At 42.0% G+C, this 17,025-nt stretch overlaps 1 protein-coding gene across 1 annotated transcript in view; it reads right to left on the bottom strand.

Annotated features, from left to right (window-relative positions):
• Positions 1–17,025, bottom strand: part of T265_05822 (hypothetical protein) — a gene marked incomplete at both ends in the record, with an annotated part of 66,829 nt that overhangs the window by 13,218 nt on the left and 36,586 nt on the right. Inside the window, one exon of the mRNA XM_009170929.1 lies at positions 12,372–12,483. Within this exon, the coding sequence (XP_009169193.1) occupies positions 12,372–12,483 (112 nt within the window). The remainder of the gene's footprint in view (positions 1–12,371; positions 12,484–17,025) is intronic.

Genomic DNA, 17,025 nt, shown 5'->3' with positions numbered 1-17,025 from the left:
AGAGGCTGTTGGAAGAGTACACTGGCAATATAGAACGTTATCCAAGGCGGAAATGTGCACATACAGCTACACTGCATGAGAAATCGTGAGGTTGATCACACTCTGGGGGTTCACTCATTTCGCTGCATCAAGGATTGGTTTTGGTTCTCTACAGGATATTATTATCCAATATACTGCCGTGACATAAACCCGATTGTGAGCTGTTGGGCTATGGCAACTAAGAAAAACACCAAATTTCATGACATCACGACTGGATTCATGCATAAGCGTAAGGCACAGTTTTATATACTACACACCAAAGGGGTACCACAGCAAACTAGGCGAAGAATATCACTGAAACTTATATTAATGAAACGGTCCCATACGCTAAACGAACGATTTTGAGGCACCAGTTTTTAGACATTTTGGTGACATTCCGCGAGCTACTGCGAGGAAATTCAGTGAGTTTAAAGATGGAAATAGCACCATCCAATCCACTTCATGTTAATATAATCATTCCGAAAAATGAATGATCTTATGATGGTTTACCTGGATTTAGCCACACTTGCCTTGAAACGGTAAAAGATCGGACATGACACTGGAACAAATGAGTGGAAATTAGCCTGAATCTGATTTCTGTTCTCTTCTCATGAGAATATTTCAGAGACAGAGAGGATTGGGAGTGCTTCAGAATTACTTTCTGTGCAAGAGGACAACAAAGTTTTCCTGTATTCAAGATTCCCGGGGGGAAACTCCACTTGTGTAACAATACGGTTTCTCTGGTTCGTGTAAGAATAGCATGCAGCATCGCCCAAGGGAAAAGGCAATCATAATTTTTGCGTGGCGACAAAATCATGACTGATTGAATGTCCAACGTCGACAGCTTATCAACCCATCTGCTTGTGTTTGCGACCATGTGCCAGTTTTGAACTTATGTGACTGCCAGTCTGTGTGCATTTGGCGTTCTCAACTTGCTGGTGTGTTGATCCATTTTGTAGCTTGTGAGGCAGCCCGAGACAGACACTTGCACCAGGTGCACTTAAGTAAATCAAACTTGATAGAAAAAGGACAGCATGAGCTAGGGAGTTGATTGCCACACTGATGTCTTTCAGAGTTCTGTCCATATTCGGTAGATCGTCACCAAAAAACGCTCACCGGAAACGTTGGAGGCAAGTATTTCTCTTGCCAGTCGGGTAGTCGTGTCTGGATGTAATTTTGGTTGTGTGACCCCGAAATCCAGTTACTGCAGACACGTTTTACATCGTAGAAACAATGAAATACATCCCTTAGTTGTCCTCATTGGCAAATTACGTTCAGCCTTACAGTATAACGCAAATACTCAGATCAAATTTGAGAAAACCCTGAGGTAAAAGGTAGAAGCGGTCGGGGTGTCCCTTCTCGCTTCTTAAACACACACCATACAATCACAAACGCTTGGGAAAAACCAGTAACTTTACCTAAGCCGAATATGAAACAAACGCAAACCAAAGGTCCATTTGAGTCCCATACTGTGAGTATGGGAAATCGAGTATCTTAACCTAAGTTCTGTGAATCTTTATAATTTAAGATAATAGGTGCACTGCAGTTCGCTATTCTGGGACATGGGTTATTGTTACCGAGGGAAACCATTGTCTCACCTGTCACGCGTATTTTAATATTGTTTCTTTGAAAGTGAAAATGTCCCCTATCTACTGGGGAAGTGGTGAAATAAATTATCATACTCCTATGGTTGTATTTAAAACTCACACAGTTATAGTGCGGACAAGAAGTCTGATTTCAGAGGCCACTCTAAACAAACTTGATAACGCAGTCTCTGTAAGTGTGCGCGTAACCAGAAGCCATTCACGAATTGATCGTTATCAGACAAAGTAGAACCAAAAGTTTGGCTGGCATACCAAATCAGCCGAAAGCTACGTGCACTTACGTTGTATGAAAATCGCGCATACCGAGTCAGACAAACTAGGATTAAACGGATTAAACTATTTACCAACTCAGATTTTAGATAACCCACGGCTGGAAAGGCGTAATCTCACCCACATGTCTTTGTTTGCGGACACAATGTGACTTGTGTAGATGAGAACAAGTTCGACAGTCTGGATCGACGCTAATCGTCTGGAAAACGGAGTTATTTACGTGATGGTTGTATGGTATCCTCCTTGACTGTTCCTTACTGAAGCGAAAAATGTTCAGCTGTTTGCTTGCTAACACAAAGTGCCAATGCAGCGGGTCACTAAATGTATGGCAACATTTTGGCACAAAGTCTCAAACCACCACAAGTTCCCCGAAGTCCAGCCTCAAGACAAAGGGGCTTATTATTTCAGGTTCATTGGTCTACAACCATATATCTGGGAGTGGATCTCTAATTAATTTCAGATCTGCCTGAAATTTATTGGAGAAAATTTTGACATTCAGGAGATTAGTAGGGCTGTAGCACAGGATTTGTAAAGGGTGGGCGGAAAAATGTTACAATGCCTTTGTAATGGTTTTCGGTTAATAAAATATCTTTTATGACTAGTGAAAGTCAGTTGATTCTGGACAAACGCACGGATGATGAAGCGTGACATGTAACAGATGGTTTTTAAGACACAACCCCGGGCAGTCTTAGAGATCTGCGGTTCTGTGTAGATCCACGAAAATTGGGACAGTGAATTATCCCATCAACTGCTCAACATTTACTCCACCCAACATTGGGACTTGTTACAATCAGACTTCAGACAATTTTCTCGGCCAAATAGCAATCAGCCATTAGTTTACCCATTATAACCCGAGAGTGGCAGTACCTCGGTTTTATTAGGTCGTATAACCTGCGTTCAATTTGTTTCGTTCTCTGTTTTATTGTCATTTATTGCAGTAGCAACACTGGCCGCTTTCTACCTTGAATTATGGAATAAAATCTGAAAAAATTCACGGAAGATGAAGAATAAAGAACAGATAACCTTAGGTCTAACAGCATTTATATTTGTGGAGACTGTGCGCAGGTTTGCGCTTCATTCTGTAGATGCGCTGTAATCCGATAGGATAAAGCCGCTTTGTGCATTCATACAGGCAGAATAAAAAAGGATTAGGTGAACCCTCGATAGTGTGTGTGCTCTATTGATCATTTGTTTTTAGTTTTCTGCTGACTAGCGTATGTATTGGCGTGGACATCGTGTCAGAGTGAACGGCTTTTACCTGAAGTTCGTCATGTCATCGATACAAGGATTTCCCAAAATAGCGTCACACACCTGCTATTCTCCCTATGGAACACATAGGTTATCTAACCTAACCACTAACCCACTGCTACACACCACTCCCCAATAACGCACTGATGATGTCACCTCGATTGGTGATGAAACGTCTGCAATCAAACTGCCCAGCTCAGCGAACAAGCCAACGACCATACATAGGTTGTTTAAAATCCTGAACCAATATTGGCCACTGACGTATTAGCCGATCTGATGAAGCTGGCAACTCTGAATGACTCCCTAGCTTCTTGTAATCAGGTGATACTGGGTATTGCACATATTCTAGAGGCGAACAATAACGAGAAAAATGCGTGGATTTCTTTTCACCCTCATTGAGGAATATACACATTTCTTCACTTCTCAAGGGCAAATTTCTTGGTTTACACTTTAAGCTTTCTAGCAAGTGAAGTTCTTGGAGATACCCTTCGAATACTCATTGATTCTAAGGATTGCCAAACATATCATTCAAAGCGGGGTGTGATCAGTCCTGGAAAGCAATCCACTATGTGTTTCTACTCGGTTGGAACTCATCAGCTGATTTTAGTAGCATCAGTTGCTGTTCTTCTAGATTACAGTACTCATCGTGTTCCACAAGACCACTCCAATGCTAAGCTCACGTGTATACAAGCCAATCTGAAAAATACTGACTTGTTGTCTCGAAAAATCCAAGAAACTTGAGGCAGACAAATGTTTTTCTCAGCTTTTATTTGTCTTGTGGTGTTGCAGTAAATTAATGGCGAAGAGATGTGAGACCGATCCTGAATCCGATTAAACATAACCAGAATGAAAAGCATACTCGATTGCTTTTCTATGTCTACTTGTATCCGGTTTCATGATTGATCTCGGCTGTGTGCGAGTCTGTGTTTTCATTGTGGTAAGTATTCTATAAAAGGTTGTACTTTCTAATCCACACTCTTGTTCCACACTCAATTTTTTTCAGCAAACGTATCATTAGAATAAACGGGATGTCCGGAACTAATGGAACAAGATTATGATCAAATAAGTGGATACGTATTTTCTATCACGTATTTTCTATCTTGTGTCGCATTTTTACTGTTGGAACACACTACAAAAGCACTGTGATCTTACAGTTTTCCGGTATAATTCACCATTGTGCCATTTGATTTAATCACGGTGCCAGGGTCGACTGATTTTAGTGCACTCTTGATCTCGAACACGCACGGAAAACGTCACATTGGACTCGAGGTAGAGCTGCACTGTGAACTCCTGAATCGTACGTACTCGACACAAATGAGGTCAGCGTACTGCAGGCTGAAGGTATGGGAAGTCAAAGTTGTAGTTCAAGTGGCTTGTTTACGTCATTTCCGGTTGGAAGCAGGAACATGATCCTTGGACCACTGTCGTTTGGGATTTACCAGATCCCCAGAGCCGGTCAGATTTTTGGGAAAATGTTCATATCTCTAACCAATACACCACATACATCTAATATTAACGTTCATATTAATGTTCATATCACTAACCAATACACCACATACATCTAATATTAACGTCCACAACAGAGAAGAGACCACTTTGAGTGCCTGCGAAGCACGTCAAGCTGTTTGATCCCATGTGGGCTTGCATGATTGACTAATGGTTGCCGTGGTCTGATTGTGTACAGTGAAATGACTAAGCGAGTTTGGATAAAAACGAGACAATCTATCAGGTATACTAGCAACAGACTAGCAATCAGTCCAAAGTCTCTGAAGCAAGGGTGGGAAAACAACAGGAGCTTTAGATGGGAGCCACCAAGCACGAGTTTAGTTCAGTTCAGTTATTCAAACATGGATCATTTGCAGTTATGTTGGTCTAATGTTTAGCCATCTAGCATCAGATAACTTCCGTTTATACTATCCAGCTGTTCAATATATCTAATCCTATCGATAAGGTCAGCTATCGAAATTTACACTTTGTTCTAAAGCTCTACCAAAAAAGCGGACTAATTTGCTGAGTGTGCTAATGCTTTGAATGACACTTGTTCAACTTGCAGGGCTCCAAATCGGAGAAACAGCATAGGAACAGTTCTGTCGTTCTATTCTGTGGACAAACTCTAATAAAAAAGATCACAACTTCTAGATGTGTATCACGCAGTGACCTAAAGTACCAGATTTCAGAAAGGCTTCCCTTGTTAACGAGGTTCTTGAGGACGAACATTCATTGAACAAGAAGCTCTCACCAGAATCCTTCCGTAATAAATTGTTGCGAGTTTTACACAAAGGGACAAAGTGGATGTATTTTACCAATATAGTTGGTTTTTGTGTAAGAAGGATTTGCTGAATTCGTTTCGTTTTGTTGCCTTAAATTCAGGTTAGCTGAGTAAATGGACGTAGGAAATGCAGGGGACCATCTTTCTCTTCGTAACTCTGTTCCTGTGGGTAGATTGCGAAGCTTTTGTAACAGTTTGATGCTTTTAAAAAATACACATCAAGAATCTTGGGGTGGTGTCACGTTCACAACCGAAAAGCTTCCACTCCCCGATAATGGGCCCCGTTGTATCAGGCGTACCGCCCCTGTTGCATGAAATGTTCCACCGAATCACTCACCAAAAAACTAAAAAAACAGCAAAAGTAAGGTAAAAATCGTCATAACACTTTCAACTAAAGGCAACTTCGTAAAATCTCGCTGCTTTTTCTCACTACTGCAATTGTTTTTTAGGAAGATGATACCCCAAATTTTCCCGATGGATCGATACTCGTCCTGATAAAAATCCGTAATTGTCGGAGGGGTAAGATGGACGTTTGCTCGAGTGCTCTTGTCCTCATATTTATTTCGCCTCTGCAGATCCATAAAGACTACTGTTTTGGAGAAATGCACGCATGAGTATACCGATTTCGTCTTTGTTAGAGACCCGTTGAAAAGTCAGCTGAATCTCCCTTTTATGATGTTCCTGTTCAACTGAGTGTGCTGCACTGGGCCGCCATAGGTTTCAGTTGGAACGCTATTCGAGTTATCGCAATGCAGACTCATAAAGTTGATGAAAACTCTTCGACAGTGAGGTTTTGTGTTCACCCTTCTTGAGACTCATCATGTGGGCTCAGTTCCCGAATTCAGTGCAGCTTGGATTCAACTATAATATAAGGGTGACGACAACTCCGGGACTGCGACGAACTGATGTGCCTCAAGAAGGACGTGACCGGTCGTGGACTGTCGAAGAGTTTCCAGCTGCCGTTGCCTTTCTTGGTTTCAGTGCTTTTCCTGTGGAGCCTGGTCTTTCAAAGGGCTATAGGCTCTCCAGGTTGTTGGCCTTGCTCTCTATCCAACCTCAAAGTGCACCGCTAAGAAATTCATCTGGGAACCGCTGGATCGCTGATATCATCGCCCAAATGCCGGAAGATTACACACTGATCCGAATCTATTAATTATAAATTTTCATCCGTTTCTCTAGTAGATTCTTCATCCACAGAATTCCCCGTATTATATCTTGTGACAAAGCTTTATCATTATCTTCTATAGCTATGTTGGGGAATGCATCAGTGGTCGGATGCTTCGTTTGCGTGATTCAAGTCTCTTTCCCAAAACTTACCTAAGCACGAATTAGTCATAACTGAGGTTTTATCGTGCGAATACGATACCGCGGGACACAGTGAATGAGGCACCGGTATCTTGCTGCCCACTCATACCTGGACCGGACAAGGTGAAACAACGCTGCATTCATGAAAATTCTGCGCTGTATATGTGTAGACTGAACCTCTCAGTTCTCGGGCACATAACGGCTAGTCTTCAGGCCTTCTGACGCGTGCGAATAACAAAGGCTGTGATCGCAATGCTCTTTCCACATACTCAGTCGGAGTCTCTGCAGATAACTTTCAGCCTTCATTTTAATGTGTACCCGTAGGTTCTTTTCCACTAACACTATCAGAGAGAACTGGGAGAACTTTGCGGAACTGAGCTTAATAGCACAAATTTTTGAAGGCAAGCCGACTGGTATTGAATACATGATATTTACATTTATATAAATAGAAAAGCAGTGGATATGAAAACCGTTGAAAAGAAGCGTATAAATATGTTCACATATTTAAATATATATATGTATGTGTATATGCATATATATATATATATATGCACGTATATATATGCACATATGTACATGTATATGTGTACGCATATGTACTCGTGCATGCATACTTGCATGTATATGGATTTACATTTGTATATGTATGTGCACAAGTACATTCATGTGTCTATGTATGCGTGTATGTATATGTATATGAATGGATATGCGTACACGCAGACCCGGAAGCGCAAAAATCAACCCGAATATTTTCAATTTTCCCTAAAGCAACATGTGAATTTTAGAAACGGCTTCAAATGACCGCCGGACACGGTCGAGCGATTATCGGCATCCAGTAGTTATTTTCCGGCGGTCAGGCTACATGGGGTTATTAAACCGTGCAAAACAGAACAACGCTATCTCCGTGACTATGGCACTTCAACATAGCTTGAGAGGAAATGGGTACTCAGACAACCCGATCGATAATCCAGCACTATTCATTATTATTCGCACATCATAATCCAGTGGTTTATTAAAATCAGCCAAACCAAGGTCTATGTTTCTTACCAGTAGAAAAAACCTGAGTTTAGTTAGAGTAGTCCAGAGAAAAGTGAAATACAATCACTCCTTCTTAACCTTGTCGGTCAGGCTAGTCCGCTTTTAGACAATCAATATTAGTTCAATTGCTTCATTTGTCTGATCACGTAACATTTCTCAACTTCATCTAAATTGCCTTTTAACCATTGTGACAAACGAATATAAATGGATTCTGTTTTGTCTAGTGGATTTGCTTGGTCTGTTAAATCCTACAGTTTGTCTCTTTGAAATGTTTCACAAACTCTCTATCGGGATGGAAGATGAAGACCACGTCAACAGTCCAATCAGCGTACTTCTACAGAAGATTAGTTCTGCCCACATGTTCTTTGATCGAGCATAGCAAAGGGTTGAGCGAACGCGATAACTAATCGGCCCACAACAGAATTATGGGTCCACATGTGCTGTTTATTCATTATACTAACGTCACTGGACGGGACCGGATTACTTTTGATCAGCAGAAGATATGTGGACGGCGACAAGCTACATGACCTCATGATAACACCGACTCGTCTAGAGGGAATTTCCATATGATTTCCCTGACATTTCGCTTTATAAACTCTACACATCACCTTGATGTGTATTTGGTGGCTGCCGCTTCCCTACTCCTGATTCGGAATAGCCCCAGTAACACAGATTTCTTCCTTGTACAAGCCGTGTAGTGGAATGATCCACAGGATATCAGTCGGGAGGAGAGCGCGATTAGAATTTGGTCAGCCTAGCCAAGTGACGAGACGGAACAGAAGCAGTTCTGTGCTCTTACGTCCATACATTCCACATATATACACCGAGCAACGAGTGACCATATCATGTCAATGCATACCTTGAAATGATCACCAAGTTTAAGTAATCTCGCGTGTGAATGTCGGAGTAGAGACAACCGCATTACCTACTCAAACCATCCAACCTAACAGACATGTTTCTTCCTCAACAGCGAACGACGAACGGAGGCTGACCGTTGATTCTGTTATATCTTTGTTTCTGAAAGTTTAATTTCTAACGATAGTATAGGTGTTGCTTCATTGGAAAAGACGAGAAATATCGGCATGCATTACGAAACACACAGAAAATGGATTCTCCCGTCACGGTCCAATGAATCTAATGTCATTCTCGGTTGAGGAAACTCCTCCAATCATACGGATAGCATTTGACATTTAAAAAAATAAGTATTGAGTGAAACATGAGCTTCCAGGTGGTGAAGATAGTCTATTTAAAACAATATGGTTGCATGTACACTGCTGGATGTTTAGCTCGTATGAAAACCCTTCAGCGGGTGATAAGACACCACTGTGAATTACTTGAAGCTGTTATTAGCCAACCGCACAGAACCGCACCCAAGTGCGCCGAAATATCCGGCTTTCGTTGGTCCATTCCGACTGCATCTTCCTGAACACTGTCGCGCATGCTGTACCGGCAGTCAACTAATAAAAACAGCGTACAAATAATGTACCGTGTTACTGTGTCTTTAGCATCATGCCGTCATCTACAACTGCTGTGGTTAAATTGTGGACTCTCCAAAATCTTGGTTGTTGGTCTGTTCGCCGAGCTTGGCATCTGGATTGCAAACGTTTCATTACCAATCGAGGTGACATCGTCAGTGCGGGGTTGGCTTCTACCACCATACATTAAGCCATCTAATCGTATCTTTAGGATGCTTTGTTTTCTCTTTGACTCATTTCTAGCCCTAGCAACTGCAATATGATGGTACCAAAAAAAATCGATTGTGAGCATTTTCTTATCGGGTGAAAAACTAAATTTAAAGATGTAATTTCCGACAAATTGCTCTGGCCTTAGATGACCCGTTTTACTACTAGTTTTTGGTTTTCCAAGTGTTGATCATGTCACGTGCCACCGCATTACCCAGTCGGTGCAAATGATATAGGGAAGGTTTATTTGTGGGCTTTACGGACAGATAAAGGACACCGCTTTGAAGATCCTAACAGCAATACCTCTCTGCAGACTGCCTGGATGATTGGCAACCTCGTCGAACAAAGTGATCAACAAGGGTTGAATCACTGGACGCCTTGTCGTAATAAGAAGCCACAAATGGCCTGTGCACAAGCCCTTGATGCCGATTTACAGCTATAGGAATATAAAAGGTGGATGAACGTGCGATGGCTTGTCTCAAGCAACCAATCACTTTAAGCACAATGGGATAATAATTGACAGCGGTAACCTAGTTGTCATGCAGATATCGGTATCATCAATCAGTTCCTTTAAATTCTACCGTTGTACTGCATATTCACCAGTACAACAGCACTGACACAACTTTGACGTCACAGTCAATAATCCCGTTTTATTCCTTTAGAAGTTTGGTCATTAGTGATGTCATCGTTAAGATGTCAGTGTCAGGCCTGTTGGTCATTAGAAAATAAAACAAAATTACCTTAGGACTAGATGGTCAAATATAGCAGGTGAAATGTTGAGTACGATCGTGACTCGCAAAGCCACTTCTACTAAGCCGCGCACTTCCGCATGTAGCACAAATGCATATATTCGAGACTGCATTTGGGAGATCTTGCCTCTTTGAATGGGGTATTTGATTTGAAGCGCCAAAGCTTCTCATGCCCTTCTTCATTCCGTCCTGTGGAGTGTCAGGTCCCCCCACGATCTGAAATGGCAGTTACAGTTTTTCATTCTCACCTCGAGGCTGTATCGGTGAAGGAAGTTTTGGTATCCAAGATTTTGAAACCCCTAACTGAGGTGAAAATTTGTCGGTACATGTTTCGAGCATTAAGTTCAAGTGACCTAACCATTGCAGCAGACGTTATATTAGACTGCATTCAGTCCCAAAGCAGTTTGGTCTTCAGTAGACTTTAGTGTTCAGGAATCGGTCTTCTCGTTTGATCCTAAGGATTTTGCGCTGACATTGCAACCGAAATCTAACCAGAGCATAAACATATTGTTGGTGCAGAGTCTAGGTCTTTTCGCCCCGCATTGATAAAACAGAACCATGGTGTCAATGCTGGGGTGATAATTATTACAAATTATTCCCAATTATTCTCAAAACAATCGAATGCTCTACTGGCTTGTGCCATGCGACCGCTTAGTAAATTGTCACATGACAGATTTATGGACTGTCAAACTTGGAGAAATCCGTGTAACATGCAATTATTTAGCTGAATACTTGATGCATTAGGTGGAATCCCCGGCGCAGGTTGATTAAGACACACGTTTTGGGAATCTTCATACCTAGTTCAAACGAAGACATCCATGAATCGAACGTCACTTTCAGCTGCTAGTATTCGGCTTCAGAATCGTAAGATGAAACACAGTGGTCTGCAACCTACAGTATACGGTTTCTGCGCAGCTGTTTGGTAAAAAGGGGCTGAACAGGACTGTGACAAGAAAAAAACAACGCCTCAATATGGTATTGATTCTTAACTCGCATGATGCAGTTGCGCAGGCCCATACCCAGGGTTTCATTCCAGTGTGACAAATTTGTCTAGACGGCGAAGATTTAGTGGGACCACTCACAGGGTTTTACTGTTGACTATTTATTTGTCTCATTGACGTCCATGAACAGTCACTATGGTGGTTTGTACCGTTCACAAGCGTCCTTTTGTAGTTGTCCTGCGACAGGTATAAAATCCACATTGCTCCTCTAGAAGGTTTTAGCCCAGGATGCCACCGACTGGTCAGTTGAACAAGACACGACCCGTGATCTTTTATGCCATGTACAAGAGGCTGATTCCGCGTCAGCTGTCTGTTGTATGCAGGTTTCGTTTCCTTTTACGCAGAGGAATCATCACTGTGTTATGGAATTCCTGAAGGTCAGCTAAGCGCCCGATGATGACCTATGTTTTGTTACTAAGAAAGAATTCATGAGATAAAGTGTTATAAAACCTACCCATATTGATAGGAAGGTCTATGAACTTCATTTACTTTGTGTTTAGCTATGCAATCTACTCGGAACATAACACCTCAATATGAAAGAGTTAAATGTGCATTGACTACAAAAAGTGGTTCAGGTGTGCTTGCTGCGTTACTACTCATATACTGGCATCGTCAGCATGGGTAGGATAATGTTGCATAACGGTCATTCCATTGAACTTTGTTAATCAGTGAATGGAACTAGACAAACGCTACTTTTTTGTAACGTCGATGAAGCATAAAATACCTTAGGTGTGGAGCCTGATCGCCTGTCCGGCTGAGTAACTTAATCTTACGCTTGTGGATGTAATGCCTCACTCATAAGGTTACTGAAAACTTCTCGGTAGCACAGGACCAGTTTTGCCCTTCTTGAGGCTATTCAGGTAGGCGCAAACCAATTTCGCTATAGACTCACTTGACACCCAGCTGAATCTCTCGTTTACATTGTACTTAAGCAACTGAATTGCTGTACCAGGTCGTCTAATGTTTCATTCAAGATATAGTAGTGCATGTATCGACGTTATATACTTCTCATAAGGCTGCTGAAAATTCTCCGACACCACACGACCGGTTTTGCTCTTCTTGGGGCTCATCAGGTAGGCGCAGTTCACGAGTTTCTGTAAACCTTATGTTCTACTCAAACTCAAATCGCACGAAATTAGCGGAATAAGCTCATCTGCATACTAGGGTGCTTTTGACAGGAGACTTACCTGGAACCCCGCTGAATCTCTCGTTTATGCAAATGAGTGGATCTCACTAATTTCGTGCAATCTGTGTCCAAGAAAGATATAAGGTTGACGGATACTGCGGGACCACGCCTACCTGAAGAACCGCAAGAAGGGCGAAATCAGCCGTGGGCTCTCAAAGGACTTTCAGCAGCCTTGTCAGTAGTGTGTTACGCATATACATGCATTGCTATATCTCGAATATCATACCAACTGAAACACGGATCAGCTTAACGCAGCACATTCACTTGCTTTAAAACATCATAGTCGAAAGATTCAGCTGGGTTCCAGGTGAGTCCTTCGCAAAACCAAACTGGTTTGCAATGAATGCATGTTGTTATTCTTTTTCTTGTCCCGCGGATGAGAATGATGTGACTTGAAGTATCGCTAGTCAGTCGATTGCGAACTTTGCGAGAAGACTATCAGAAAGGGGCTTACTCTATCTTTTTACGATTCAATATATTTCAATCCTTCAGTTGTTCTATTTACTCCCCGATTCAGGAACAAATCCAGGCTTGGAAAATTTTTGAATCAATCCTATCGTTATCAACGCGAACGGATCGGATATGTTAGCGGTTTCAAGGTCGGTTTGAGTAGAATTTCTCTGAATAATGACAACTTTGGTTTCAGTTACTCTGATGGTAACATGGGATCACCTATATTTAGTTTGCAGTACAGTCTGCAAACCACAGATTGAGTGATTTCATACTATGTTAATGCACTCGATTTATGAGCATTACAGGACCATTAAACAGTCCCGACTAGCCAATATTGGCCATAAGCATTGTATAGAACTGTACTATTTACTACCGTTACTTGAGGGCTTGCTGAAAAATAAGGTAGCCTGTCCGTTGGCGGCTGATCAGACGGCCATTGCAATGTTTGCAGTTGGTTAGCAGGCAAACTGTTAGCTCGGTGAACCGATCGACAGCAACCTGAGTAAATGCCAGGAGATCTATAGACTAATATCATCAACCATGCACTGATGTTGTTTCCCTGTTTGATGACGGAACGCTTGCAAGCTACTATCGGGCTCGAAGAACAACAGCACCAACAGACACCAGATCAACCACCAAAAATACATTAGTCCTATTATTTCCCCAAAAGGCAATTACCTTCTTGTGTATATCAATTCAGTACCGGCTCCTTGTAATCGGCTTAGAATCGATAGGTTTAGTCGAAAGTGGTGAAAGTTTGTTTCCTCAAACGAGGACGTGCAGATAGCACCACTGCACTAGTTCCCTTTACATCCCATTACTATTCCGTAAGTGACAATCCACATGACAGACACGCTTATTCCTTGAGTGATCTTTGAAAAAATATGATTTCAATCTATGTGACCCATAATCCTCATACTGGGTGCTGTATACTAAACTATTGCGCTTCTTTATTGATCACTCACCAAAAACCTCCAGTTTTCGTTCGCAAATATTCCACATTCGACCACCTATTGAGTATATTTTGTTCGACTTACATACTGTACTCCATTTTTACCAAAACGATGGAGAAGCTGAGAAAATCTGGCCATATCACAAAAGTGGCCAGTTAAGAGCGACAAGATGGCTAAGCAAACACGATCGCCCTGGTGAGAGTTGCTACAAGGATTGTGAATACGTGTGGAAACTAAAGGTTAATAAACATATATTCGACCGATCTGATCTCTATTGGTCCAGCTGTCTCTAAATAAAACGCCGTAACAAGAGTCCATATTTGCCAGCATTGTACAGATCTTTAATTTTAGACACCACTGGAAGGTGTTGCACCACTTCATTTTGGACTGCGAATCATTTGTTTTTTTTTCGACCGGTTTAGTCTGACGTCGTAAGTTCATTCATGTGTGTGAGATAAACAGTTGAGCAAACATCTCCAAACGTGTGAACCACCGTAGGCAAGCGTTACTGAGTCGTATTAGAGACACTGATCTAGCCTGATTGGACTAGACAAAGAGACGGGTGAATTCGAAAAACATTCATGATCGATTTACGCTTAAACATAATTGATTGTTTTCTTTCCGTGTGATGCTTGTAGAATGATTACTGTTTAGGAAAGTAGTCATAGGTTTTACAGTAGCTATGGCCCTTGTGGATCCAAAATCCTCCCCGTAGATGTCCTATATGTGACGGACATTGATATACTGTCACTAATCCCTTTGCTTCAGTGTATTAACAGCCGATGTTAACCCGCATATCATCAATCGAGCTAGTGTTCCTCAAAAAGAGTTAGTTCCCTAAGCTAACTGACTGGATAGCTTTCTGTGAGTCATCCTCCTACAGGACATGTTTCATTTCTGTTGTATCTCTTCATCTTCCCTAATGCTACCGGGTTACACTCAGAAGACGATAACGCGGCCAGAAAAAACCGTGTACCAATGCAAATACAGCGCTCTATTTATACTGTTCACTTGTGACCATATTTGGTGGTCGGTCACTGCCCAAACAACCAGTGTGTCTCCTGAACGCCCACACCGGATCTCGAGCGGTTGTTTACGTTGTCACGTTTTGTCACGTTTAGATGGCCGTCTGTGCTCTCCAGTACGGAGTGCACATGTTGCCTTGGCCATCAGGTGGGCGTGAAATGCATGTGTACTTTTTTGACCTTGCTAAGGCTTATGATAAAGTCGGACGTGATTCAGACGCGTGGGCGTACTAGTACGGCGTACTCGTTTCACCACATGCTTATTCTGCTGCGCCGTAGGCTGATGAGCGGCCGTACTAATTTCCATTACAGGCTCCCATCGTATATCACCCACCATATCAACAACCGAACCTGGGTGACTAAACTTGCACTTTTCACGTGTGTGAGGAATGAACGCATGAAGTTCAACCAAGTTACCGAACAAAGTTCAGCATTTCAGCGATCCATCCACATGGACTCAGTCAAATCTATAACCATAGTGTGATCTCGTGGGTGGAAGTGACATATATGACGTGGATTGATACTGTACCCGGTTCGGTGTAAGCTTGGATCACATGGACCAGCACCCGGTTATCCGGTTACCATTGTTATCGTGAAAACTCTGACGTTCATGCAGACGTATAGTAATTCTCATCCTAACACATTTAATCCTGACGCATTATGCTTTTTCTTGAAGGAGGCGAAATCCAAAGCAACAGGAAAGAAGTTACACGCCTTCGGAAGTAATTCAAGCCACTACCTCCCTCTCACCACAAAAATGCACTTCTAGCTGAACTAAGACGTACAAAACCCCACATCACACATACATTCCGATCCAATAACAATTATTGATGATCGATCCAGTGGATTCAACGGCCGATGCACCTCATCACCTTTGTTGAGCACCAGTGAGCCAAACGTCGATATCGCCGTGAATTCCAGAGGTTATTGCTTTGATTTAACAAAAAAGAAGCGGAAATTTGAATGCTATTGGACTGGAGTTGGTGTAAAATAGCGCTAACTAAAAACACTTGGACAAGGCTCGCGATCCCTAGGTGGTTCAAGAGTATGAATTCCGTCTCCACCACATTGGATATTTGAGTCATCACTGATGATGCAACAACTGCTTGGTATTCTAAGAGAGACAAGCTGCCAAATACAAGGAGCTAAATGAGACTTGAGCCTATCGATCTTCCAAATACGGATTCTTATGAGCTATTTGGACTGTCATAACAGGTCGACCCCCACAAACTGCTTCCAAAAAATCTAAAGCACGAATATGCTTTATGTCTAGCCAATATATCTAGTAGAAGCAATCCATACAACACAAGGTGTGAACAGCTGACCCGCTGAAACCAATCAGTGTGTCGCACTTGGAACAAGGCAGGTCGGTTGTTCCAGAACGACAATATTTGGTAATTCTACGTCTACAACGCAATTCCTAAAAGAGCTATGCTGTCTTGTTCGGTAGATTCAGTTAATTGATGTAAAGCTGTCAGTACACACAGAAAACTGCCGTATCAAAGTTCCTTTAATCTACTGTAAAAGTGACCACACCAACTGGAACAACAGTTTCCCTAATTTTACTGTGTAGTAATGATAGACCAAGCCATCAAACAAACTGAAGACATCAGCCGAACTCATCAACTCTTATCCCCCTTGACCATTCAGCCCACTTCTTTGGTATATTGAGTGACAGCTTACCTATGGCTTTTAGAGTTTCTGCGAGTTCAGCTGTTCTGTTTTTGGTGAGGGTAGCCTAGTGTGGCTTACCCATAAACTTTTGCGACTCTGTCCACTGGGCTTTGCTTTTTCGACAGATGTTCAGCCGAGTCGAAACGGAATGCGTACCTAGGCACACCTCTAATCACTAGGTGTTCCCATCCGATCGTGCACCTTTGGGTGACGCAGTGTTAGGTATAAAATATATATGTGTCAGGGGATTTAATAACTGGTCGAACATGAACGAAGGATATCCGAAAAGGCAAACCCATCTCTGAATGTATCTCCTTAATAAACCATAGACGAAACCTGCTGTTTCTCGCTCTTATCTGATATCTGGCCCGAACTTAGCGAACGAATCTTGTGATTAGTCTTTTTGGTTAATAAATCACAAATTCATATGATACTTGTCATAAATCACGTGGAGTGACCGCATGAATTCAAAGAGTACATATCCGTAAAATAGCAAAGGAGTATACACTAGTCAGAGTCATCAATTCAAGGACTGTCGGATATCATCATC

Source organism: Opisthorchis viverrini (genome assembly GCF_000715545.1).
Source record: "Opisthorchis viverrini unplaced genomic scaffold opera_v5_112, whole genome shotgun sequence".
Lineage (NCBI taxonomy): Eukaryota > Metazoa > Platyhelminthes > Trematoda > Opisthorchiida > Opisthorchiidae > Opisthorchis > Opisthorchis viverrini.
The sequence above is the reverse complement of the archived record's forward strand: the minus strand, read 5'-3'. Positions and strand labels throughout refer to the sequence as shown.